The 24294-nt window shown below is 53.3% G+C and overlaps 8 protein-coding genes across 8 annotated transcripts; 6 read left to right on the top strand and 2 right to left on the bottom strand.

Annotated features, from left to right (window-relative positions):
• Positions 1 to 1359: 1359 nt before the first annotated feature.
• M406DRAFT_265585 (uncharacterized protein) lies at positions 1360 to 2153 on the top strand (the record flags this gene model as incomplete). Its single annotated transcript, XM_040917746.1, has 2 exons — positions 1360 to 1423; positions 1579 to 2153. Coding segments are annotated over 2 exons (639 nt in total), but the record flags the coding sequence as incomplete, so codon positions are not given.
• A 1113-nt stretch (positions 2154 to 3266) lies between these two features.
• Positions 3267 to 4203, top strand: M406DRAFT_342552 (S-adenosyl-L-methionine-dependent methyltransferase; the record flags this gene model as incomplete). Its single annotated transcript, XM_040921784.1, has 3 exons — positions 3267 to 3335; positions 3454 to 4104; positions 4171 to 4203. The coding sequence occupies 3 exons, from the start codon at positions 3267 to 3269 to the stop codon at positions 4201 to 4203; spliced, it is 753 nt and encodes a 250-aa protein (XP_040772833.1).
• A 1173-nt stretch (positions 4204 to 5376) lies between these two features.
• Positions 5377 to 5755, bottom strand: M406DRAFT_342551 (uncharacterized protein; the record flags this gene model as incomplete). The annotated part of the gene is made up of 2 exons (XM_040921783.1): positions 5377 to 5588; positions 5668 to 5755. 2 exons carry the CDS (start codon positions 5753 to 5755, stop codon positions 5377 to 5379), a joined length of 300 nt encoding a protein of 99 aa, XP_040772832.1.
• Positions 5756 to 7583: 1828 nt separating this feature from the next.
• Positions 7584 to 9192, bottom strand: M406DRAFT_342550 (uncharacterized protein; the record flags this gene model as incomplete). Its single annotated transcript, XM_040921782.1, has 7 exons — positions 7584 to 7676; positions 7784 to 7857; positions 7922 to 8144; positions 8174 to 8410; positions 8469 to 8773; positions 8891 to 8966; positions 9154 to 9192. 7 exons carry the CDS (start codon positions 9190 to 9192, stop codon positions 7584 to 7586), a joined length of 1047 nt encoding a protein of 348 aa, XP_040772831.1.
• Positions 9193 to 11989: 2797 nt separating this feature from the next.
• Positions 11990 to 14064, top strand: M406DRAFT_267068 (nucleotide-sugar transporter; the record flags this gene model as incomplete). Its single annotated transcript, XM_040917853.1, has 5 exons — positions 11990 to 12049; positions 12137 to 12166; positions 12244 to 12552; positions 12633 to 13355; positions 13795 to 14064. 5 exons carry the CDS (start codon positions 11990 to 11992, stop codon positions 14062 to 14064), a joined length of 1392 nt encoding a protein of 463 aa, XP_040772830.1.
• A 987-nt stretch (positions 14065 to 15051) lies between these two features.
• M406DRAFT_333899 (uncharacterized protein) lies at positions 15052 to 16137 on the top strand (the record flags this gene model as incomplete). The annotated part of the gene is made up of 3 exons (XM_040920883.1): positions 15052 to 15507; positions 15565 to 16042; positions 16085 to 16137. The coding sequence occupies 3 exons, from the start codon at positions 15052 to 15054 to the stop codon at positions 16135 to 16137; spliced, it is 987 nt and encodes a 328-aa protein (XP_040772829.1).
• Positions 16138 to 16319: 182 nt separating this feature from the next.
• Positions 16320 to 18886, top strand: M406DRAFT_235727 (P-loop containing nucleoside triphosphate hydrolase protein; the record flags this gene model as incomplete). The annotated part of the gene is made up of 2 exons (XM_040916025.1): positions 16320 to 17960; positions 18011 to 18886. Coding segments are annotated over 2 exons (2517 nt in total), but the record flags the coding sequence as incomplete, so codon positions are not given.
• A 1648-nt stretch (positions 18887 to 20534) lies between these two features.
• Positions 20535 to 24017, top strand: M406DRAFT_108931 (family 71 glycosyltransferase; the record flags this gene model as incomplete). The annotated part of the gene is made up of 5 exons (XM_040915324.1): positions 20535 to 21461; positions 21559 to 21944; positions 22176 to 22712; positions 22995 to 23003; positions 23036 to 24017. Exons 1-5 carry the CDS (start codon positions 20595 to 20597, stop codon positions 24015 to 24017), a joined length of 2781 nt encoding a protein of 926 aa, XP_040773040.1. The 5' UTR covers positions 20535 to 20594.
• Positions 24018 to 24294: the final 277 nt, after the last annotated feature.

Below are 24294 nucleotides of genomic sequence, written 5' to 3'. Positions count from 1 at the left end.
CCATTTACTCACTAAACAGGTTGTGCATCTGCCTACCAGATTCTGTTTGCCTAGCATTAGGTATCTTTGTGTGTTCAAATCGTGTCTCTCCATTTCTTCTCCCTAATAGTTGGTGGATTGAAACATGGTCTTCTTGCTCTCTCTTGTGCGAATCTCGCTTCTCCAATCTCACCACTAGGTGAAAAATTGCAATGCCTATGAACACGGCATGAGTGATGAGTAACTCTGCACCTCATCTCAATACCGGTACAAAATATTATTGCGATTAATTACAGTCTTTTCTCTCACATCATGCCAGCCCTTGATATCCTGTAATTAGCTATTTCAAAAGTTTTGTTCTAGTCCTATGTGGACCACTTGGAAATGTTGCTTGTCTCGTTCATTTTACATCCCCCCCCCCCCCCTCAGGCCTCCCCAGCTTGAAAGAAGGCAGCAGAAACACATTGCCACAAGACAAAAGGAACAAGATAATAATGGGATGAAAACAATATCAAAGCCTTTATCGTATGGGTGAGAACAAATTGTGCCATTATGTAGCTACTTTGGCAACATCCTTCGATATCAGAGTGTGGAGTTTTGTCATAAATTACTATGTGGCCCAATACTCTCATATCAACAAGTAAAGTAATACTGATGCTTTCATAACCTTATAGGGATGATGTATGGTCATGAGGAGGATAAAGGTTAACCAGAAAGCACCAATTGCCGAATTCACGAAGGTTCCATAACTATCCCATAGCTAGATTGGGCTGGAACAGGCAGTCTGGCTTGAGATGCCTCCTTCACTCAACCAGTAGATGCACAGGCCACTTTGTTTGCTTAATGGTAGGCAGCCTTTGGAGTTCAGAAACTTTAGACATGGAGGCACAAAATACCCTAAGCCTGAACTTTTGCTCTAAGAAACCATCCCACATCTACCCCAGTATTGGAACATTTTCTTGTGCAAAACATTCAATCTTTCTCCAACCCCACCATAACCAACACCGCCAACTTCACCATCACAGCCATCACCCTCGTCGTGGCCATCACCATCACTATCGCCATCACTGTCCACCACTGCCATTGTCACCACCACCACTATCATCATCACGACCATTACCATCGTCACCGACACTGCGTCCCCCCTCCCCCTCCCCACTACACGACCATGTCTTCTCCCAACAACAACACAGACGAGACGCGCCAGCAGGCCCAGGGTACCCTCTCAGGTGAGTCATCCAGACTGAATCCACCATCGTATCGAGACTCTTGAACATGCTGTGATTCACAGATGTGTTCTAGGTGCAGCTATTTCCTACTTATATCAACACAGACTGACAACCGTGTTCAGGCAGCGTTCTGGCGGGGGCCCTGCCTGCCTGCCTTTTCTGTGAGACCCAAGCCCCTCCAGATCAGATGGTTGAGCTCCCGTGCGGCCACAGCTGTAAGCATCTTCCAGACCACCCTCCTAGAACATTTCAACAAGCCCCAACCTAGCCACAGTCTTTGCAAGAACAGTCGGCCCCTCCCCACCAAGCCATCCACAAGCAGATACTCCTGGATCACAAACAAACACTGACTCAATAATGGTTCCTGTAGGGTGCCCCAGATGCCTAGAGTACTCGGTTCGAGGGGCCCTGCTCTCTCGAGTCACTTACCCACCAATGTGCTGCGAAGACCTCCCCGGTGGCATCCCCATCTTCCTGGTCCAGGGTCACCTGGACCAGAGCTTACTGGCCCAGTGGGACGAGAAGCACAAGGAGTTCTCGGACCCCGACCCCACATACTGCAGCAACCCGAGATGCACCACGTATATCTCGAGCCTCGAGATCGAGGAGGGCGCCCGGTACGTCAAGTGCCAGAAGTGCGGCGAGCAGACTTGCGTCTGGTGCGGGTCTGTCAAAGATGCCCACGTCAACTCTGGCGAGTGCCCCGAGGGCGGCCTCGGCGAACAGGATCACGAGGTCCTCATCAAGGAGGGCTGGATCCAGTGCCCTCGTCGCAAATGCGGTGTCATTGTGGAGCGTATCGACGGCTGCAACCACATGATATGCGAGTGTGGCGCGGAGTTCTGTTATGCCTGTGGCGGGTTCCTTCAGGGGGATCATACCATCACTGAGAATGGCGCAGTCATGTGCAATTGTTCGGGCGAGGTGAGTACATGGACTCTTTGAGTTTTTTTTTTCTTTCTCTTTGCATTCTGCATCAGTCATTTTGGTGTACTATTTCAATCTAGTATTCAGCCTCAATGCTAAAAGAAACTCTCACAGGGCGACGAGGATGATGAGCTTTCTTTCAGCTCCAGCTCTTCTGAGGCCCAAGATGACGACAATAAAAGAGATGATGACCAGCCTGAGGGCCAGCCTGAGGATCAGTCCCAGGCTATCAAGAACAGAAACACCATCTAAAGCATGCTGCCCTCGAAGATAACTTCAGCCCGAGGGTGTAGAACAGTGATGATTTGTATTCATGCTGCCAGCTGCATCCGTAACGGCCCCTGATTAGGACTCCGGCATACATCTGTCAGTACGTCTTGCCTAGTCTACTATTGCCCATACATCTTCACCTTTATTACTGCTAACCATTGGTATATTCAGGTCCACCTACAACTGATGCTGCTCACAATGGCACCTCGGCAACCATGTTTCTGCCTGCGACAGCCTTGGAATTACCAGGGTGGACAAGAGAAAGGAGGACGAGGAAGAATCAAAGGAGTAGAAAGGGGCTTGAACAAGTAAGGTGTTTCTAGAAATTTTTGTTTTCAATTCGGTTCAGATTTAACAAGTCAACAGGATCAATGCCCTCCAAATTCAATGTGCTTTCCCCCCAGGGAGACCCGAAGAGGCGCTTCCACCCTGGGTCTCTCTTCCGCTTTTTTTTTCTTTCCTTCTTTTTCTTTGTTTCTTCCAAATGAAATCAATGTGCTTCTCTTGCCAAAGTTTGGGTAGGAGGAATGTAGGAATATAATCGACAATACCCATTCTACAGCACATGTTGTGTACACACGATCAACCTCGATGGAAGCCCGGAGGGATGCTTGATAAGCACTAATACTACTTAAATCCGGCCGGACACATTCTTATTCTAATTCGCTAGAAATTAATCCGCCCCGGCATCCGGAGGGACTCAGTGCCTGTCTGGACTGAAATATAAATCATGTCGTGAGTTTCTTCTTGTTTGTTTTCTGTATTCTTCGTGAATTCGTCCAGTGACAAACCTCTGCCTGTGTTCTATTCAAAACATTTTCAACTGCCAGATATTCCCCGACCCACCCAAACAAATCCAAAATGTCTATCGATACGATCAAGTATCCTTCCCTTGGAAAGGTCGATGCTGAGGATGATGATTATGTTGAAGTACGTTGTCTACAATTTCCATCATTGTTTTTATTCCACCCTCGTCGGCCTCGTCGGCCTCGTCGGCCTCGTTGACCCATCCCATTGGCCATCACTGATCATGATCCCGTGTCGATAGTTCGGAGACGGTCGTGAGGCCCGCGTTCTCGAGTTTCTTCAGAACCACCCTTTCGTGTCCGACCTGCGCGGCAACCCGTCCAAGGTCCTCGCCGCCATGGATGAGTTCTCCGCCCAAGAGGACTTCCTCATCAGCGTCGGCTCAGACAAGGAGCGTCTGCTCACCGGCATCCTCGCGGCCGAGGCGCCCAAGGTCCTCGTCGAGCTGGGCGGGTACCTGGGCTACTCGGCCATCCTCTTCGCCGACGCGATGAAGCGCGCCAACCCCCAGGGCTCGCCTCCACCAGTGGTCTGGAGCTTCGAGTTCAGCCAGGAGTTTGCCGACGTCGCCGCCAAGATCATCGAGCTGGCCGGCCTGTCGGAGAGCATCAAGATCGTGGTCGGGCCCGCGGACGAATCCATCCGCCGCCTCAAGGAGGAAGGCAAGCTGGCTACTGCGGGTGTCGACGTCCTCTTCCTGGACCATGTCGAGGACCTGTACGTGCAGGACCTCAAGGTCTGTGAGGAGCTGGGCCTGCTAAAGCCTGGGGCTCTTATCCTCGCCGACAATGTGGTCCGTCCTGGCGCCCCTGAGTACGTCAAGTATGTTCGTGCGCACCAGAACCTCGAGAGCCATGGGGTTAGAGCTTTGATCGTTCCGGGCGAGTTCGAGGTGCGTGTCTCTGGCCCTGCCACTGTAATCTTGCCATGTCGCGCTGACCATGTAACCCTTGAACAGGATGAGATTGAAGTCACCCGCGTCAAGAAATAAGCCTACCGTGTTTTTGCTGTTGTTTGTCAAGGAGACATGAATGACTCAAACGACCTATGTAGATCAATCCTGCAGGATCCATGAAAGAGGCACAAACGTTATGTTCTCGGTCACAACTCTTCCTCCAGGACTGTGCAATGCTGCTTAAACCGGTGTGAGAGAGCCTCAAGGCACCTCGTCCACTGTCATACGTATGGAACACCTAGGCTTCAGCATTACCCTCACAATCAGATACCTTCTCTTCTTTCTCTTCTCTGAGGTGTCTCACTGTGTGTGTCCAGTACAGAATCATTGTGTTGGCCTGTGCACCGGCCCCTGGGACCCCAAGACCTAACATTGTTCCACTTTCCCTTTCCGGCCGCCCAGCCTCGATTTATTGGATAACGATTGTGCCCTGAAAGATGACAGGGTTAGCGCTGTCATGCCAAGCCACCCGTGCACAGCTTTGATTACGCTGCGATCGTTTTTATTTAATTGCCTCTGGAAGTACTCTTTCTTTTTCTGTTTACCATTTTCTTCCTTTCTTGCTTCTTCTTGTTTCTCACTCTTGCCTCTTGCCCTCGTGAATTCCTCGAGACAGTAAATCCTGGAAGTCGTGCGAAGTATTTTTCACCTGGAAAGTGAACGACGCCTCCCAAGGTCTTTGCGGCTTGTACACAGTACAAAGAATTGCTTAGAATGTCTGATCAATACTCAAATCAAGGCCTCCTAACAAGCATTCGGCTCGACAAACTCGTTAAGGAGCGACAACAAATCATTCCGCTGGATATGTGTACCAACTCTGAGAGAGAGGGAAGTCTTTGCGAGCATATTGATTGCCAAGTTATCTGTTTAATTTCCCCCAAAAACCAGAGGCGTTTGGGGGGGGGGGAGGGGGGTTTAACACAACCGCGGCCAAACCTCTCATATTGTGCCCACAGCTAGGGACAAAACGGTATGTTTACGATCGGTCTAATTCTTAAGCATAAGCCTGGATAATCTGGTGCATTCCTCAGATTTTTGAAAGGGACAGGAAAATGGAAGATCTGCCAATTGACAGCGAACTGCGCATCACGAGCTCCATGACAACCTGGCTTTGAATATCATAGCATTTAGGATATGCTGATTAGGTATCAAACTCTCTCAGTAGAATATTTACACATAATCACTCCTCCACAACGGCACAACCAGCCTTTAGTTTGACTTCCACTGTCCCGCATCCCGAGCCGCCTTGCCAACGTCCTGTCCGGTGCCCTCAAGCGACGTGCCTACATTAGCGACGCCGTCGCCGAGCGGCTTGCCCGCCTGACCGGTGACGCCACTGACGGTCTCTCCCAGGCCGCGGGAGGCGCCTCCGACAGCACCGCCGACGGTGTTTGTGACGCCAGAGAGGGTGTCACCTAGAACTGCGGTGCGGAAAATCATTAGCTTCTTCTTTGCATCCTGTGAGTGGTCAATGCAAGGTAGCAAAGGATTTTTGCTTACTGCCTGTGCCGGTCTTGGCGACACCGGTCGCACCGTCAGTGACGGAGTCGGTGTTGTTCTGGTCCTTGTTGTTGAAAAGGTTCGACATTTTGAATGAGGTGAAAGTTTAATTTGTTTGTGTTTCCGGAGAACCTTTGAGTCTGACTTGTAGGAGGAAGAAGGATGATGGTGATGAATGATTCTGATTCTGTAAAGTATCAGAAATGTCGAATTGCTCTGCTGCGTGACGCCGTGATAAATAACCATGTGTTTACCGTGCGTGTATGCACCCAAGCACGACTGTGATGTAATCTTGATGTAAGCCTGCCTTGCTGTGGCTGATGAAGAGGGTGCGCTGTGGCCAAAAGTTGACGTCGTGCGCCGATCAACTGCCTAGATTGTCATGTCGTGACATGCTGCCAAGTTTCGCTGATGTGGCGGTGCAGGGGTCATGATACACCCTCACTATCAGGCCTGCCACACCACAGATTGCAGCATGGAAACGTGTACAATGCTTATGCTTCCCTGTGGCAGTGGTTTCTCTCAGCCGAAGAGTGTCGGACAAATACTGACGTAGCAAAATGGAGTGTGACACTATCGCTCAGCACCCCTGAGCAGATACTCTCCCACGTCTTCATTCTCTAGAGCCATCGAAGCTCGTGATCGGGCGCTCTCTGCTCATTCGACCGATCTTGTAAGAGCGCGAGACCCTGCGTGGATCGACGGATTTCTGTGCAGCACGACCTCTTCATGCATGCAGATGCTGATTACTGTGGGGTGTAGGCAAATCTTGGTGGGTGACAGGCCTGACCAAGTCTTGCCACTGTATGAAGGCATGCTACAAGAATGGCATACAATTTTGAGACTTCTTTAAGTGTGACAGGCACTACGTCGAGATGAATATGAGGTAAAGATTTGTTTATGATTGTATTGACTAGGCCAAAGGAGCCTCAGAGAAGCGTGAATACCTACTGATGCTTCTCCCTATTGATTCAATGTCGTTCCGGTTTTCATGCTATCGCTACCAGCGTCTTGGTTCGGGATTGCCATATTCGCTCGCAGGCTTTCAGGCCTAGCTCACAACGGGTCACTTGATTTCCCCAGCCGACGTACTCTGTGCCTTGCCCTGATATTTCGCCAACTAAGTCACCTAAAGTACGCTGAGCTGGTAATCTGAGCTGGCTTTCACTACTGATTGACCCAACTCATCTGTTTTCTCTTTCTTATCGAATTATTAATCTTTTTTGTCGTCTCGAGGGGCCGGGAAGTGGCTGGTGTTTGAAAATCTGCCATCAAGAGCGTCCATGATCGTTGGGTGGATGAGGACCGACGTTCTAGCGACGAAGATGGTGATGGAAGTTGGGCTCAGTGCACTACCAAGGCAAAGGCTTCAAACTACCCGGCGAAGTTCATCCTCCTAAATGAAGACAAGCAGCCCGTATCAGGTTCAAGTGGAAATGATGATCGCTAAGAGCAGAATACTCTGGACTAAGCTCAGTTCTCCTTCATGCCAAAGTCCGTTACAAGGCATCACGATGGTCTTCCATAACTCTCTACGGTAGGTCAAGAGAATGCTGGCTTTATGCTCGACGAAAAGGTCATCAGAGTACCGCACTGTGCCGGCTGACAAGGCGAAAAAGTATATGCGTCAAAATCTTCAGCTTTGGGCTTCTTGACGAGCTCCGAATTCTAATCATTGCACGGTACGACATTTCGTCTCAAGCTTGAAATGATACAAATCAATGCAATTCAGTCGTCACTTTTTCAGCAGTCTTTTCATCTCAAATCCTTTGACCCCAGGATGCGTGAGAATTCCCTCTCAGACCACGCCCTGACTTGCCCCAGGATTTAATCAGCAGCATACATGAGTGCCTCGCCCCTGGCCATATCAACGTGAAAAGGCTTCTAACGTATCCACAGACCGTTGTCTCTGCTCTCTATGAAAGATCGGACCCAGCCAATTCTACGGCCCTCTTCGCAGCCTCGCCAAACTCAGCTTCAGTATGGAGCCCTAGATGAGCGTCTTCCAACTACAACAAGTAAGTCATCCTGTATACAAGTCGGCAATAATTCAAAACACACACTTACGAGCTTCAAGCCTTGCTCCAAGCTGGTTCCTTGCAGGCGCAAGACCCACGGGCATTCGGAATGACCCGATCTTCTTCGCAGCCCCAATGATTGATTCCGCAATCATATCACAGCGAATGATGCCTGAAAATCGCGAACAAACCAGTCAGTGGTTATCCTGCTGACAGGGATGGATGTAGGTACGCACCTCCGTAGATATTGACCAAGATGCAATTGACTCTGTCATCCTTGCGAATAATCTCGAAGGCTTTCTGCATAGTTTCCGTTGTGGCCTGCCCACCTGCATCTAGGAGATTTGCGCTGGTGCCACCGTGGTGTGCAATCGCGTCGTTGGTGGCCATTGCGAGGCCCGCGCCGTTAACGACATGACCAATTGAGCCATCCATCTGGATATAGACAAGGCCGTGTATCTCGGCTTCTAGCTTTTAGCTGTAGTGACACCGCTCTCGCTGTCTCGATCCCTTATAGCAAAGAGCTCCTGCTGCCGAGGCTTCGCGGCATCACCAAAAGAGAACTTGGCGTCGAGACAAGTAAAACTCTGAGTGTCGGCGTGACGGACTAAGGGATTGATCTTCATCAGTGTGGCATCCTTGGAGATGAAGAGCTTGTGCATCTTGTTGAGCGCCTCTCCAAGGCTGGCCTCGTGTCCAGACGACGTCCACATGGCTTCCGCAATCTGACCCAGAAGTTCGACCGTTATACCTTCGCTAATGTTTGAAGTGGTACTTGTTAACCTCGTCTGGGGTCTGCTTGGCCACGGTCTCGATGTCCATGCCACCACTTTTCGAGATGATGACCGCCGGGCGGAAGTTCTCACGGTCGATAGCAATGGCCAGATACCATTCTTCGTCATACATGAGTACCTCTGCCACGTAGACTTTGTCTACCGACAGGCCGTTGCCGGTGGTCTGCTTGGTCTTGGGGCGATGGCCCAATATCTGCTCGGCTATCTTCTTTCCGGCGCTGGGGCTGTCGACAAGTTGGATGCCTCCTTTCAGACCATTGTCGAACGTCCCCTTACCGCGTCCACTTTCAGGATCTGTGAATTCACTACACACTTCCCTCCTGCAAGGTTGTCAGTCAGGTGAAGGCTCTCCATCCTTACCCCCCCCCCCCCCCAAGGACCCCCTCATCCCTAAGTGATCACGTCACTCACCGAGCTCCTCGACAATGCGAGCAACATCCTCCGGTATTCGTGCGAGCTGGCCTCGTGGGACCGGAACGCCATAATACTGCGGTCGGACTCATGAGTTGAGGTCGCCATAATGTCGAATTATGATCCACTTACATCCTTCAACAAGCTCTGGGACTGGTACTCGTGCAGGCTGAGCCACCTCACTTGCTGTCTTGGATGCTTAATGTCTCAACGTCATGAGCACGTGTTCGTCAAAAGGCCATGTTCGTAATGATGGCCCATACATTTCGGGCAGCTCTCAGGAATATTTGAACCGTAGTCATTGTGAAGGCCGTAGAGGTCAGTTACATTGAAATTAAATCTAAGGAGCCATGAACTACGATCTCTCGAGTCTTCTTATTTCCTTTCTTCTCGCGTCGTCGTAGTTGCTACACGTAATTGCTGCCCGCTGCTAACCTCCCCAGCCTCCTTGAACCTCAAGATTCCTATTCACCGAGGCAAACACTACGTAGGTATTGGGGATCAGCCGCTAGGCCGCGTCCGATCTACGAGCAGCTCTGATTACTCGTGAAGACCGGCTGTGTCATGGAGACCTTGGGCGATGGCCTTTTCGTAGGCCGCGGTGTCTCAGCGGGGTCATGATTACCATTCAGCTTTCGAAAGTCCTGCAGAAAGGATTCGATGTGATAGAATGTATGGGTGGGATGTTGGTTAAGAATCACAGCGTAGTTAACAAGAATACCCCGGTGGTCATGGATATCAACTGCCCATAGTCTGACTTCCAGGCCGGCGGGAGCATGGTGATGAACGTCCCTTAGACTGACGGCGGAGGGCTCCATTATACCGTCAACTCGCTGAACGCGCCGAGCGTCGTGGAGGAACTTCGGCGGATCAGCAAAGGCGGTCGAGGCTTGGATTTTGCTGCGGATCATACGAGGGTTCCTAAGGTTGTTGAGGACATCGTCGAGGCAATGGGGTTTGTAGACACTGCTGTGTTGATGCGCGTGCCGCCTGTGGGCGCGGAGGGTTTTGGCTGCACCGAAGTTTTGTTGTGTTAGCTGTCACTGCTGTGGACACAAAGGAAACTGCGTGGTTGCAGCGTTGCGCAGCAGGACCAGCAAATCCACACGCTCGCTCACGTCTCGACAGTGTGGCGAAAGAGGGCGTGGATAGTGTGTACAAGTCCTTTCCAATCGTCAACAAGACGTTGAAATAAAGTTGTGCGTGTGGCACCTGCGTCCGAACTCGCCCGTCAGTCTATGGTCACCGCGCCGATAGACAACGGCGCACGCTCAGACCCCTCCGCTGCAGCGAACTGATTGTGGATCGCCTCCGCCCGTGGATGGTGAGACGGACCGGGTCATGGATTTCGGACACTGAGAGTTTCACGCCGCGCAAGCCGATAGAGCACATCATGTCCCTCCTCTTTCCTCTCTTGTGTCCCTTGTCTGATTCCAATGGCGTGTTGGAGGCTGCCAAAATTGGGTGGCGCTGTCGCGTCATTGGGCGATCATGGTCTGTTCTGCCGGTACGCGGAGTGTTGGTGGTGCAGCTCTTTGTTTCATCAAAACGGATGACCTGGTTCAGGCTTCGGATGGCCCTGAAAAAGAGGGTGCCATGCTGCAGGTTATGGGAGTGTGCGTTGCTGGTTAGGCAAGATGGCGTGCGTGATCTGGGGGTGTGGTTGCTATAGTGGAGGGTGGGAGCCCGCAGTTGTGGTCAACATTGAACCCAAGGGACTGGCAAGGGTGTGATCCGAGATGCAAGCCACACTCTTTGGACATGTGACAAGGATGGACTGTTCAGTTCTAGTGCTTAGAAAAATGGTCTTGTGGATAGGTCAATAGCTATCATGCTGAGCAGGTGTTTAAAATTGCCATTTGTAAAAATAGGAGGCATTCTGTAGGCACAAACACGAGTTCACAGGTCTGCTTTTGAGGTCAACATTAGAATTAGGATGTAAGACGTCATAGCAATAGTATGCTCTATCTGTGCTCTGGCAAAATCTGCTGCAGTTCTGTTATCAAATACCCCCCCCCCCCGCTGACTGCCTCTTACTCAGCAAATTAATCCCCCATTCACCAGTCCCACTGAATCCTGGGAGTCAGCCAGGAAATAGAAATTCGTTCAGAAATGCAAGACAAGATGTCCGATGGATACAACGGGGGAACTGAACAATTTCCTGGGCACGAGATGGCATACATTTGTAGAAATGACACTAGGACAGCCTGACCCCAGGTTCAAGAGGAGCTAGACACAGCTCTTTGGGTGGGGTACATGCAGAGCATCCGGCTTCATTGGACCTCATCACTGAGGCGAGGTGACCAGCTCTTGGGATCAGGTTGAGTGCAAATACCAGAAACCCCCTCATTCCAGCAATTATCAAGGTTACAAAAGACTGCTTGTTTTTACTGGATTACCATGAGTTTCTCATAGGCCTAGCCTGAATATAAGTACCATATAGCACATGCTCGATGGCTCTTAGCTCATCCACAGGATTAATGACTGAATACTGAACAAAATGCCACGCGTAAAATGTTGAACAAGTCAATTGTCCAGTTACGTAGATTAAAAAACCCCAGGCTGCATCTCTTTCTTCTTCTTTTTGGGGGGGCGGGGGCGGTGGTGGTCGTCCCCGGATCGCGATGGATTTCTTGCTGATGTCCATTCCTGGGTGTGGCGGCTGTGGGTGGCCCCCATAAGCGGATCACTGGCCAGAGGAATCCAGCTGTGAAGCAGGGGTCCAGTCTCGATGCAACCCTGAACCCCTGCTGGACATGCCGCAGTGGAAACATTATGTGAAGGGAACCCCAAACAAGAGACCCTCAAAATTCACTGCTGCACTGCACCTTGATGTCCCTGCACCAGGAACTCGCCTATGACGCAGAACTCCCAGCCCACCTCACTACCAACACAACCCACTACGCTTTCAACGCTGCTGCTGCATCATCAGCTTGCACACACACACGCGCCCAAGGCCATTGGACCTTCCCAACAATCTTGGACAACAAAAACAATACCAGAAATTCTCAAATCACTGCTGGATCCAGAGCGTGTGCCCTCTGGAGAGGAGGAGGAGGCATCATGGCTATGTTTGATGCGCCTGCGTCAAAAGGCGCCATGGGAGGAGGAGGTCCTACACTCTTTGGCCTGCCTATGAAACAGGCGTCGCTCATCACAGTACGCCATTGGATCCCTTTGACTTCTTGTCCTTCCCTTTGTCTTTCGGAGCTCTTGGCTAATAATGTGCCGTGCGCGCGCGAACAGTTGACCTTTCAGAACTCCGCCTTAATACTCGTGCGTTTGAGAACTCGATTCGAGACCCGCGAAGTGCCCCTGCGATTGCTCGGACTGACAATGCTATTGCTGGGTAGATCATGCACTACAGCCGTATTATGCCCCCCACGAGCGACCGAAGATACTTTACAAGCACTGCAGTCCTGCTGAATGAGGTCCTGAAGCTCGCCCTGTCGTCCACGTTTGCGATATACGAGGTTTCGCGGAGTCTCGCGCCCCAGACGCCTGCCACGGTGCTGTTCGAGCAAATATACCGGTCTGTCTTCAGTGGGGATGGGTGGAAGCTGGCGATACCGGCGACGCTGTACACGCTCGAGAACACGCTGCAATACGTCGCGCTGGGCAATCTGGACCCGGTGCACTTTCAAATCCTATACCAGCTCAAGGTTGGTCAACACCTCAGCGCATCCCAGGCCTTTGCGCGCTCCGCTTCGATGAACCTTTTGTCACTGACCCGCAGTCGTAGATTCTCACCACGGCCGTCTTCAGCGTATCCCTCCTCGGTCGGTCCCTGAGCGTCAAGCGCTGGGCTTCTGTAATCCTCCTTACCGTCGGCGTGGCTATTGTCTCTCTACCGTCCGGCTCGGCCAAGGAGTCCGCACTCGTCATCCATGATTTTAGTGATCACTTCTTCCCGCGGTCTATGCATGAGCTCGGCCAGGCTGCCGGTGGGGTGGTGGATGTCGCGCACGAGTTGACGCGCCGGGCCGTCGAGGGCCTCGCCGAAGGGGTTTCGAACGTGGTGAAGCGGTCGGCTACGTATGAGGGAATCGAGGCCGACATGGATCCTGATCCAGAGATGAACTACTCCCTGGGCCTGACAGCGGTGCTCGTCGCGGCAGGCGTGTCCGGGCTGACGGGAGTATACTTCGAGAAGGTTCTCAAGGAGTCTGCGACACCTGTCAGCGTGTGGACGCGCAACATCCAGCTGTCCTTCTACAGCCTGTTCCCGGCTCTGTTCTTTGGCGTAATCATGAAGGACGGCGAGGAAATTGCCCAGTATGGGTTCTTCGAGGGATACAATAGTGTGGTGTGGACGGCTATCGTCTTCCAGGCGATGGGCGGCGTGCTCACTAGTCTCTGCATCAACTATGCGGACAATATCGCCAAAAACTTTGCGACGAGTATCAGCATCATCATCAGCTTCATTTTCAGCCTCTGGTTCTTCGGCTTCGAGGTGTCGACAACAGTACGTTTCTTTCTCCTTTTTCCTTGTGTCTGGATCTCGTCTAGCGGTTGGTGATTTGTCTCCACCCTTGCCCAGCAGCAGGATATACCATGGATGGCCCTGCAGTCCGGCATCAGTACCCAACCCATCTCTTAGGGCTAGTCGCATGTGAGAGCGTGTCCCCTACTGCTAAACATCACTGGCAAGTGCCGGGGGTGGGGGGTTTCTTCTCTCAGTTGGGCATATCGAACAGCGTCTTGTTGCACTGCCAAAGGCTCGGCAATACTGTGTCTATATAGTAGCTCTAGGGCGTACTAGGGCCCTAACTTTGTGATCTCGCCCTTGATGGGTACCGCGACTCAAATACGCGTCGATCGTCACATTATACCTTGGCCTCAAGTCACACCTCGATAGCATCTTGGCAGTACTATCAAGGGGCAGCACTAACGGGATCTTACAGTTCATCATGGGCACCTTGTTGGTGCTGTTCTCTACGTGGCTCTATAGCGGACCCGATCGTAAGCGAGGTCGACCGCCCCCCATCAATATCGTCAATTTTGAGAAGACGGTCATCGCTTCAACGCCTAGGGTACCCTCCCCTGGTGGCTCAGCATTACTCAATCCATTGGATTCTGCAAACTCACTCGGCTTGTCAACATCAAGACCAGCAACCCCGTCGTTTCATCATGCTCGAGTACCGTCTGCTAGAGGGAAGACACGTGATGACTGAGTGACTCAAGACTCAGCGCTAGGAGTATTGACAACGAGAAAACTTGGGAGGGGAGAGCCTAGCCCTATCAGAAGCTCAAATGAGGCTATTTTTAGGGCGAACAGAATATGTATGTGTAATACACCTTTGATAAAAGGTCTGTATTGTACATCAGGACAGCACCATCTGTCTAGAGTGATGAAGGAACAATGAATTATACCCGATAGATGGACAGATTGTGGGACACTGATGTCGAGGATGGGCCCAGGGCAGACGGCTACACCAACACCACAGCATACTGGAAAGACATGCTGGGACACTCGTGATGATTGTTTCACGTGCAGGGTGGGCTCACAGCGTTCAGGTCTACAGCATGTACATGCATACACCTGCATGCATTGATGAGGAGGCAGCACCTGGCATATTGACACACTCGACAGACCAATTCACAAACCGTGTTTCTAGACCTTTTGTCTACAATTAGGATTTCGTTTCTCGAGCTCTTTTTGTCATCGTCCCAAGTGACCACCGGATCCAAAGCAAGCACTGTGCACCTTACTGATTCACTATACGACATAGGTGCAGCAAGCACTAGGATGCTCCAAGGCCGTTCCTTCTGCCAATAGCTCCTGGGACTACCAAAAATTGACAAAAATGCCTTTCTAGGAAAGGACGAAGCTTCTTCGCCCAGTTCTCACATTAAAGATGTGCTCCTGCCCTCTTCCCAAGCACCCAGGTTATAACTTCCTTCTCCCCAACGACCCTCTGAAGCAGAATCTGGTCTACTTGTCTCTATCTTTCCCAGACATCATACAGCCTTCTCTACCCACAGTCTCAAAGAACTGTTTGTTAACGGCTCCTTGGTCATTACTGGCAAAGCCCCCACAGCCTTTTCAACTATCCATATCCACCAGTTCTTTCCTTGGAACTGCCCTTCTTTTCTCCTCCTCATCTTTGTTTCCCCAGGTCGATCATCATCCACCCAATCGTCGCCCTACAGCCTCCAAGATGACCAAGCCAAAAACCTGGAAACAAGATCCTGTATGGGATTCCCTGAGCCACGAGTTGCGCCAGGAGATCCAGAACAGGATCAAAGCAATGGGCTATAAGGGCACCCCAATGCTGTCTTGGACTGAGGATGGCAGTGGTGTCATGCTCTATCTTCCTGAACCTGGGAATGGCATCCACGGCCATGCTCAGCCGGCGGCGAACTGGCCGTGTCTTTTCCTGCCCGAGGCCCACCCCATGCCCCAGGCAACGCCTGTGCCTGACTTTGGTCCTCCACAGGCGTGCCTCCCGAACATGGTTGAGTCTGCCCAAGAGGCTATGTTCGTCCAACCGCACATGCCTATCCAGCCGTATATGCCCATCCAGACGCATATACCTGACCAGGCAGCTAGGTTCGAGGATGTCTTTTGGTCAATTCCAACGCAAGCTCCTGAGCCAGCGGTATTTCCTTTTCATGTAGGTACAATGAGTCCTCAGCAGTGTGCGCTCCACATCTCTGACGCTCCCTCACAGCCTACCTCGCAGCATCTGTCTGCTGGCGGCATGGGAAATGCCAATGATTGGCTGAACGCTCCAATTTTCTCTCCCCCATCGAGCAACGCGTCCGCGTCCGCGTCCGCGTCCGCATCCGCGTCTCCGTACAAAGGCATGTACCCGAACGCCCAGAATCCGGTGGCACAACATCCACGGTTTCAATCAGCAAGGAGACAATTCCCGGCCGCGCAGTTCCCGGCGAGACAACGCCCAATAAGGCAGAACCCGATGGCCCAAGTCCCAAGAGAGCACGGTCCTAGGAAGCGTTCACTGGCTGGCCGAGCCCCTCCCAGCCAGGGCAAACGACTCAAGCCCGCTTCGGCTGTAGAGGTTGCGGGGATCCCCACACCAGAAGATGCCCAGCCGCGCGTCTTGGAACCTGGCTATTTCGATTTCCCATACACGGGTGCTCCGCCTCAGCCTCTAGAGGATCCAGCTGCTTTTGCAGCGGGCCTTCGTGAGTTTCAATGGGATCTGGAGTTTGCCAACCCAGTCTCAGCTGACGTCTTTATGGGAGCTCAGGCGTTGCCTATGCGGATGGCAGAGGACTAGGACCTACTGGATCTCATCACGCCGCTTTCAATGACCCAAATAAAGGAAGAGCCGTCCCCACTCTTCCAGTCCCCCATACCGTACGGGGGTCAAACACAGCAGTAGGAACTGTGACCTCGTCACGGCAGACCTCACCAAGGGCATCAAGATGTGTCGATACCTCTGAGAACCTTGACGCTCCTGGCACCATCCCCACGGCAAATGGGATACCTCTCATCAGTCCGGCACAGGTAATCCCCGACAGGTTTAGAACCGCATTCCCTTATAATATTTTTAATTCTGTACAATCCAAATGTTTTCACGCGATGTATGAAACGGACGACAACGTGGTCGTCTCCGCGCCGACGGGCAGCGGCAAGACGGCGCTCCTCGAGCTGGCCATTTGCAAGCTTGCCAATCAGAGAAGTAATGACCAAGCGAAAATCGTGTATCTTTCGCCTACCAAGGCCCTGTGCAAGGAAAAGGCGGTGCAGTGGCAGCAAAGGTTTGGACCGTTGTCGATGCCGGTGTCAGAACTGACTGGTGACACATCGCGATCAGACATGAGAAGAGTGCGCGAGGCAAGGATCATCGTCACCACGCCAGAGAAATGGGATTCAATCACTCGCAGCTGGACGGACCATCGCAAGCTGCTCGATCTCGTCAAGCTTTTCCTCATCGATGAGGTCCATATTCTCGGAGAATCGCGGGGCGCGACTCTCGAAGCCATTGTATCTCGCATGAAGACGTACGGCGCCAAGATTAGGTTCATCGCACTCAGCGCAACAATACCAAATTCTGAAGATATCGCAACTTGGCTGGGCAGAAACCACGCCCACCCTTCCATGCCGTCTTACCGTGAAGTGTTTGGAGAGGAGTTCCGTCCGGTGAAGTTGGAGAAGAAGGTCCATGGGTTCAACGTGAAAATGTCCGACTACGCCTTCGACAGCTATCTTAATTCCCAGCTTTGGGAGTACATCAAGATGTACTCTCAGAGGAAGCCCATGTTGGTCTTCTGCATGACACGCAAGAGTTGTCACGATGCTGCCAAGCAACTCGCAGAGAAGTGGAGCCAGCAAGCACCAAGTGCACGGCTTTGGCCGGAGCCAAGGAAGGCAATACCTGTCATTGATGCAAGTCTGCAGGAGATGGTTCGGTCCGGAGTTGCGTTTCACCATGCAGGACTAGACGCAGGCGACAAGAAGGCAGTCCACGAGGCGTTCATGGAGGGCAGCATCAGCGTCATCTGTTGCACCTCTACCCTGGCGGTTGGTGTCAACCTCCCATGCCACACAGTCTTACTGAAGGGCACTGTATGCTACCAAGAGGGCCAGCTCCATGAGTACAGTGACCTCGAAATCATGCAGATGTTGGGACGAGCTGGCCGACCTCAGTTCGAAGACACAGCGCTGGCCATCATCCTCACCAGGTCTCGCAACAAGAAGCGGTACGAAAACCTTGGATCGGGGCAACAGATTGTTGAGAGCACCTTCCACAAGAACATGATTGAGCACTTGAACTCGGAGATCAGCCTTGAGACATTCAGGGACATCAATGGGGCCAAGGACTGGCTCAAGGGCACCTTTCTCAGTGTCAGGCTTCTTCGGAACCCTAGTCACTACAGGGACCTGACCGCGGGCTCCCATGCGAGAACAGCCGAGGGTCGACTCCAGCAGATCTGCGAGTCCACAATCTCAAGCCTTTGGGATGCTCAATTGATCACCGGCAGCTCTACGTATTTTTGTCCTACCGAGTACGGCCAGGTCATGTCTAAGTATATGATCAGGTTCAGCACAATGAAGCAGATACTGAACATTCCTCGTGGCGCGAACACACAGACTCTGGTAAGACCTCTCCCTCAAAGCTGTCGACTCTCGCTGATGTCTCACCACAGCTCAACGCACTATGTGATGCCGATGAGTTTCGCGAGATCCGCTGGCAAACAGATGAAAAGAAAACCTTCCGAGAAATCAACAGCGATCCCTTCATCAAGTACCCCGTAGGCAACAATGTGAGCACCCTTGCTCATAAGGTATCTTTGCTCCTGCAAATAGAGGTAGGGCATGTCGAACTCAAAGAGTTCGAGCGACGGCGTCTTCGCGGCGAAGCCAGCCGAGTTCTGGAAGTGATGCACAGGCTGGTACGGGCGGTGGTAGAGTGCAAGCAAGCCGACTCGGACGGCAAGGCTTGTCGGGCTGCCCTCGAGCTGGCCAGGTCGATGACAGCGAAAGCATGGGAAGGCACGGTGCAGCAGCTCTTGCAAGTCCCACAGCTTGGACCAGCCCTGCTGCGCAAGCTTGTATCGAACAACATCAGGACCGTTGCGAGCCTGGCAAACGCAGACACCAGCACCATCGAGAGAATCGCCAGTCGAAACCCGCCCTTCGGGAAAAAGATGGCGGATACTCTGCGCTCCTTTCCAAGGCTAGCGATCAAAGCCAAGATCAAAGACAGCAGCATGGACGCCAAGGGAAGGCCAGTGGTCCATGTTGATGTTATTCTCGCTTTCACGAGTACGAGAGGATACTGGCAGGGAAGAATGCCACTTGTCAATCTTTTGGCCGTGACCTCGGAGGGTATTTTGGCACACTTTTGGCGCGATTCGCTGGGGTCGTTCAGGACGGAGAATGGGAACAGCTGCCAGGTTTGTTTCACCTGGTCACCAACTACTCTTCAGGAGACGCTTTCTTGCCAGTTTGCGTGCGAGGAAATTGTTGGAACCGTCGTCTCCGCAGAAGTCAGTCATGATATACCTGCGGCCAAATTTCCGTTACACCTGAAAACCCCAGTGCATACAGCGGCCGGATTCCGAAGCCTCAAAGCGCAAACTGCAAATCCCGATCAGCTGAGCATCGACGGTGAGATCGACGGTGAGATCGACGATGTTGAGATGCTGAACTGCATCGAGGCATTAACACATGGCAGTGAGATTGGCTGGAACGACAGCGAGTTTGATGCAGACGATGGCCTTTTTATGGTAATTGACCCGGATGGCAACCTTCCGGAGCAGCCATCAGGACTTTTGACGAAGCATCAAGCCGATCGGACAGGTGGAACCGATGTGGTACCACCAAGCGAAAAGCCTGTGAAAGTTCCCAATAAAGGATACGAGTGCCCAAAGACTAGTGAGGCGGGCCGCGGACTCGGGTATCAACTCCCCTCTTGTAAGGACCCCGAGACGTTAGGCCAGCCAACTGGTTTGCAACCTAGGAAACTACCAGATGTGAGTGCCTACACCATCGATGAGGAGGCCATCATCGATCTCACGGAGGCAGATGAGTGGCCTGAGGACCGCGTGCAGGGAGAGGTCAGCCGCTTTTACGAGCGCAAAGTATCAAGATTTGGCGATAAGAAACAGCAAGCGGGGGCGAAAGACATGCACGCTTTTACGATATCTGATGACTTCTCGGATGACGAGTTGATGGGCGTGTATCTCGATCAAGATATTGGCGTCGCAAGAAAGGAAGTGCCGGTCGAAAGAGGAAACAGCCTGGGCACTGAAGACGAGCATGACGATGAAGTTGCAGCCGGAGCGATGGTTCAAGCCCTTCAAGAGAATGGCTGCCGGCGCAAGAATGCTGAAGGTTCCAGAGCTTCGTTTGACATGGAAGGCGACATGAAAGGAGTTGGCTCGTTCACATGGTCGCTACAGCGAGCGGAAGGCCGTGGGACCAACCGGCTTGTCAACCAAGTGCAAGAGAAAGAGGGCGTCGCGAAAGCGCAAGAGGAACTAGCTGGAGAGCCAGATTGGTTGAAGGATTTCGAACCAGGCTTCATCGACGAATTCCGCGACGCTGTTGACTTTGTGTAGTTCACGGGGTTTTTCCATGACTACGCGTCTCTCGCTTGATGAGACCTATGAGAGCCAGGTTCGGGAGGTGGTCTCCGAGTCTTGCATCTTCACGCTCCTTTTTGGGAGGAATCGAAACACGCCGGGCTGATATCATCCCTTGGGGTTGGTGGAAACATGTTTACAGTACGAGTGGCTACAGACCTTTCTTCTCTCTTTTTTTCCTTCTTTCTCTTTCTTCTTCATCTTCTCTTGGGCTCGATTTTACGGCTCTCTACGGGAATCATGTGAGCTACCTCAAAGCACATAATCGTAAATGCAAATCTCTTTCATCTAATCTCCAGGCTCTCAAAACGTGGTCTTTGGTCAGGTGTGGTGTTCTGGAAGGAGAAGGCAGTGGATCACTTGGTCGGACAGTGGTAGAAACGCCAGGGGGAAAGGGTGTCCTAATTTCAGCGCTGCGACATGGTACTCGTAAGGGATTCGTAAGCGAGACCCCCAACCGTCAGAGACACTGGTTCCCCATCCCTTGCAAGGACGGCATGCACATGGGGTCGGCAATTTTGAAAAGATATTTACGTCACTGCGATATGGCACCGCACGCTGACGATCCTGGGGCCTTACCTTTCTTCTTTTCCAGATTCTCTTTCTCGCCCACTTGCCAAAGAGAGTGTGTGTTGTGTCCTAGATGGCCATAACGGACCATCTCAGACTGGGCAGCGCTAGATGGATGACGGGGCCGGCCTTCCTCCGCTCCCGGGCCGGGGCGCGGTGGATCGCCTCGCTTGTGGGCGCCACTACGGTCCTCTCTGTACTCTGGATGCACCAGCACGATGCATACCCGAGCCTCACGGCAGGCTCAGCGACGCTGCACAACCTGCTGCCCCTGGGCGGTCAGCAGCAGCAGCCTGTCGACGTCGTAGCCGCTACGCCCGACATGGCGCCAAGCAAGTCGCCTGCAGCAGCTGGCGGCTTGGCGGCTTCCTCGCTACCGCCGCCTTGGATCGACACCCCACAGCCGTTTGACACGTCCCAGATCGACGAGGAGCTAGTATCTGCGGCGCTGGATCGGCCGGTCGCCCTGGGCCCAGGCCTCGCCGAGGCCATGGAGCGGTTTCTGGACAGGCCCGTGCTGAGCCACGAGCAGGCGGTCGCGCAGAACGAGGCTGCGTGCCCCCGGAAGCAGCTGGACAGGCAGGTGAACGCGGACCAGCTGGGCGGGGAGCAGAAGAAGTGGGCGATGGTCGACGAGGCGCAGATTGTCAGCATGAGGCGGGCTGCGCTCAAGTTCCTGGAGGACAGGGCGGGCGAGGAAAAGGAGGAGGCGCTGATCGGTCCTGGGTTTGGGCCGGACGGCGAGGCGGTCAAGAGGGGCAGCCGGGGCGTGGTCATCGCGGCGGGGAATCACCGCACCGTGGAGAGGGCGATCGTGTGCGTCAAGGAGATCCAGCGGCTGGGGTGGAAGGGCGGCGTGGAGGTCTGGCATTTCGAGGGCGAGCTGGAGGCCCAGAAGGACCGCGAAGCCCTGAGGGCGTTGGGCGTCGAGATCCATATGGTGAGCTACTCCTCGACGACGACGAGCAAAGACGGTAGCTGTATAGCTGTGTACTGACGTGTGTGTGTCTGTGTGTGTGTGTGTGTGTGACGATCAGGTCTCGACCAAGAAGGCACCTGGGAAGTGGAAGAACTTCGAGCTCAAGGCCGAGGCGGTCCTCCGCTCCTCCTTTGACGAGGTGCTCTACCTCGACTCGGACAACTTCCCGCTGTCGGACATCAGCGCGCTCTTTGAGGCGTCTCTGTTCCGGGATCCCAGGGGTGGCCGGGCCGTCTTCTGGCCGGATCTGAACCGCGACCACCCGGACAATGCGATCCACCGGGTGCTGGGCGTCCCGTGCCACGACGCGTGGGAGCTGGACAGCGGCCAGATGCTCATCGCCAAGAGCGGAAACAACGGGCTGAACCTTGCGGCTCTCTATCTGGCGTCGTATATGCAGACGGAGGGCGATTATTGGTTCAGCGGGGGGGACAAGGATACTTTGTGAGTAGACGTCTCTCTCTCTCTCTCTCTCTCTCTCTCTCTCTCTCTCTCTCTCTCTTTCTCTCTCTCTCTCTCTTTCTCTCTCTCTCTCTCTTTCTCTCTCTCTCTCTCTTTCTCTCTCTCTCTCTCTTTCTCTCTCTCTCTCTCTTTCTCTCTCTCTCTCTCTTTCTCTCTCTCACCCACACACATATCTCCATTTCTAACTTCGAGACTAATCATCGTGATTATCAGCCGGTATGCCCATCTGGCCTTGGGTATCCCCTACGTCCCCGCCCCACGCTGGCTCGCCGTACTCGGGAACCGATTCAAGCGGGGCGGCACCACCGACATGTTCTGCGGCGCCGCCATGCTGCAGTACGGGCTCGTCCCGCCGCGGCCTGGGTTCACCGAGGCGTCAGACCCAACCCACCCAGAGCCGCTGTTTGTCCATGCCAACCTCCTCAAGCACCAAAGCGGGGTGCGGCAGGGAAACGTCTTCACCATCATGCGACGGCTGTCTCTTGCGCAGGATGATGTGCGGGTGCAGCTACCGGAGCTGAGCGATGGTTACGACGAGGGAGAGGAAAAGCAAGGGAGCAACGATTTCGAGGGGAGGGAGGGGAGGAAGAACGGAGCTGCGAGGCCACTGGACGGTGTCGCTGGGGGTGCGAAGGATATACCAGGAAGGGGACTGTGTAGTGATATCTGGGCGTTTGGAGAGGCTGCTGATGTTGAGGAGATGGATGCGAAGACGGTGTTTGGGGGCGCGATGGGCTCGTTTGAGGACATGTACTTTCAGGCTGGCGTACGGCCTGGGGCATGGAGATAGATTGGTATTAACAAGAGGAAGCAATGGAATATTAATTTACAGGAAATAAATAATCTGACCAAATCTGGTAGGCGACAGCCTTATTGGTAACTACTGAGGCTCGTCTCTGCTGCGCCGCCTTGGCATAATATAGTGCATTCTGTCTCTCATCACGACAACAAATTCCCAATCGCCAACGGCCCGTACCCATCGCCCTTTCTTCTTCTTTTCTCTCGCTTCCTCTGTTCCTTCTATCCTTTTAGTATACTACTGTATGTACAAGCGTATCCAGGAAAATGCACAGTTCAGACAAGTCCCTCTGCATGCTTCTAGGCGCAGTGATTCTCCCTGCCACCTCAGCATACATCTCCTCCTCCTCCTCCTCCTCCTCCTCCTCCTCCTCCTCCTCCTCCTCCTCCTCCTCTCCCTCCACATTCCCCTACCATTCCTCCTCCACCTCGCCACAAGCGCCATCCTCTACCTCACCGCCCTCACCGCCCTCTCCCGCGCCGCCACAGAGCAAGTGCAGCTGGCGGCCAAGTTCAAACGACACAACAACCCGCCTTTGGCCCGCCGCGACCTTCCCCAGCATCATCGCAACCTTTGTGGCGCGCGCAACGGGCCTCATCGCAGCCACATACACCCTCGCCCTACCTTGCGTCTTCCCCTTCCAGAACCCCGTCGCCAACACCGTGTTTCGCATCCCTACTTTCTTCCTCAGCCTCAAGCTGCTCGACCTCACCCTCGTCGGGGCAGACAGGCCGCCGCAGCTGGTGCGTGCGACTACCGCCGCCACCGCCGCAGGGGGGGGGAAACTCGGCAGTGAAAGTGGGGGTAGCAGCAGTAGCAGTAGTAGCAGTGGCAGTAACAACAACCCCTCCCGCCCCATCTTCACCAAGACCCATCACGCAACATACATACATCTGGCGCCTCCTCACCGAGACAAGATACGCCTCCTTCAGCACAGCAGTCGACGACGAGTCCCGCCGCCGCCGCGCCCTCCTCCTCCCCAGCCCCAGCACCGGCCTGGACACTCGCCCCGCCCCCTGACCCTGCTCCCGCTCGCCTACCTCGTGCCCCTCGCCGAGCTGCACCCCTACTGCCGCACCTGGCTCTTCTGGCAGCCTTTTTGCGTCGCGGGGTCTGCTAGAGTTTTTGGTCCTGTCGCTGGTACCAGGGGGCGCGGCCCTTTTTTGTATCGGCTTGGCTATGTGCCGTCCAGGGCTGTCTTTACGAGGGTTGTTGTTGGTGGTGGTCGTGGTGGAGGGGGAGGAGAAGGTTGGTAGGGCTGCTGGTGTGCTTGGGGCGTTTGGGCTGCGTGGTGTGTGGCATGCGTGGTGCGGCATGAGCCTGATCAGGGAGGAATATGTGTGGGGTGTCACTGTGGGCTTGTGGGGGTTGTTTGTGCTGCAGGGCGTCGGGTGTCTGGTGGAGAAGCACCTGTTGAGGGAGAAGAAGTGGAGGACTGGTTGGAGGCGGAGGATGTTGACTGTGATGCTTTGGCTATGTTCTGTCGAGTCAGCGAGCATGTGGTTGAGATATGCACTTGCCGCGGTCCAAACT

Source organism: Cryphonectria parasitica, assembly GCF_011745365.1.
Source record: "Cryphonectria parasitica EP155 unplaced genomic scaffold M406scaffold_8, whole genome shotgun sequence".
Taxonomy (NCBI): Eukaryota; Fungi; Ascomycota; class Sordariomycetes; order Diaporthales; family Cryphonectriaceae; genus Cryphonectria; species Cryphonectria parasitica.
Note: the sequence above shows the minus strand (reverse complement) of the source record. Positions and strands in the feature narration are given on the sequence as shown.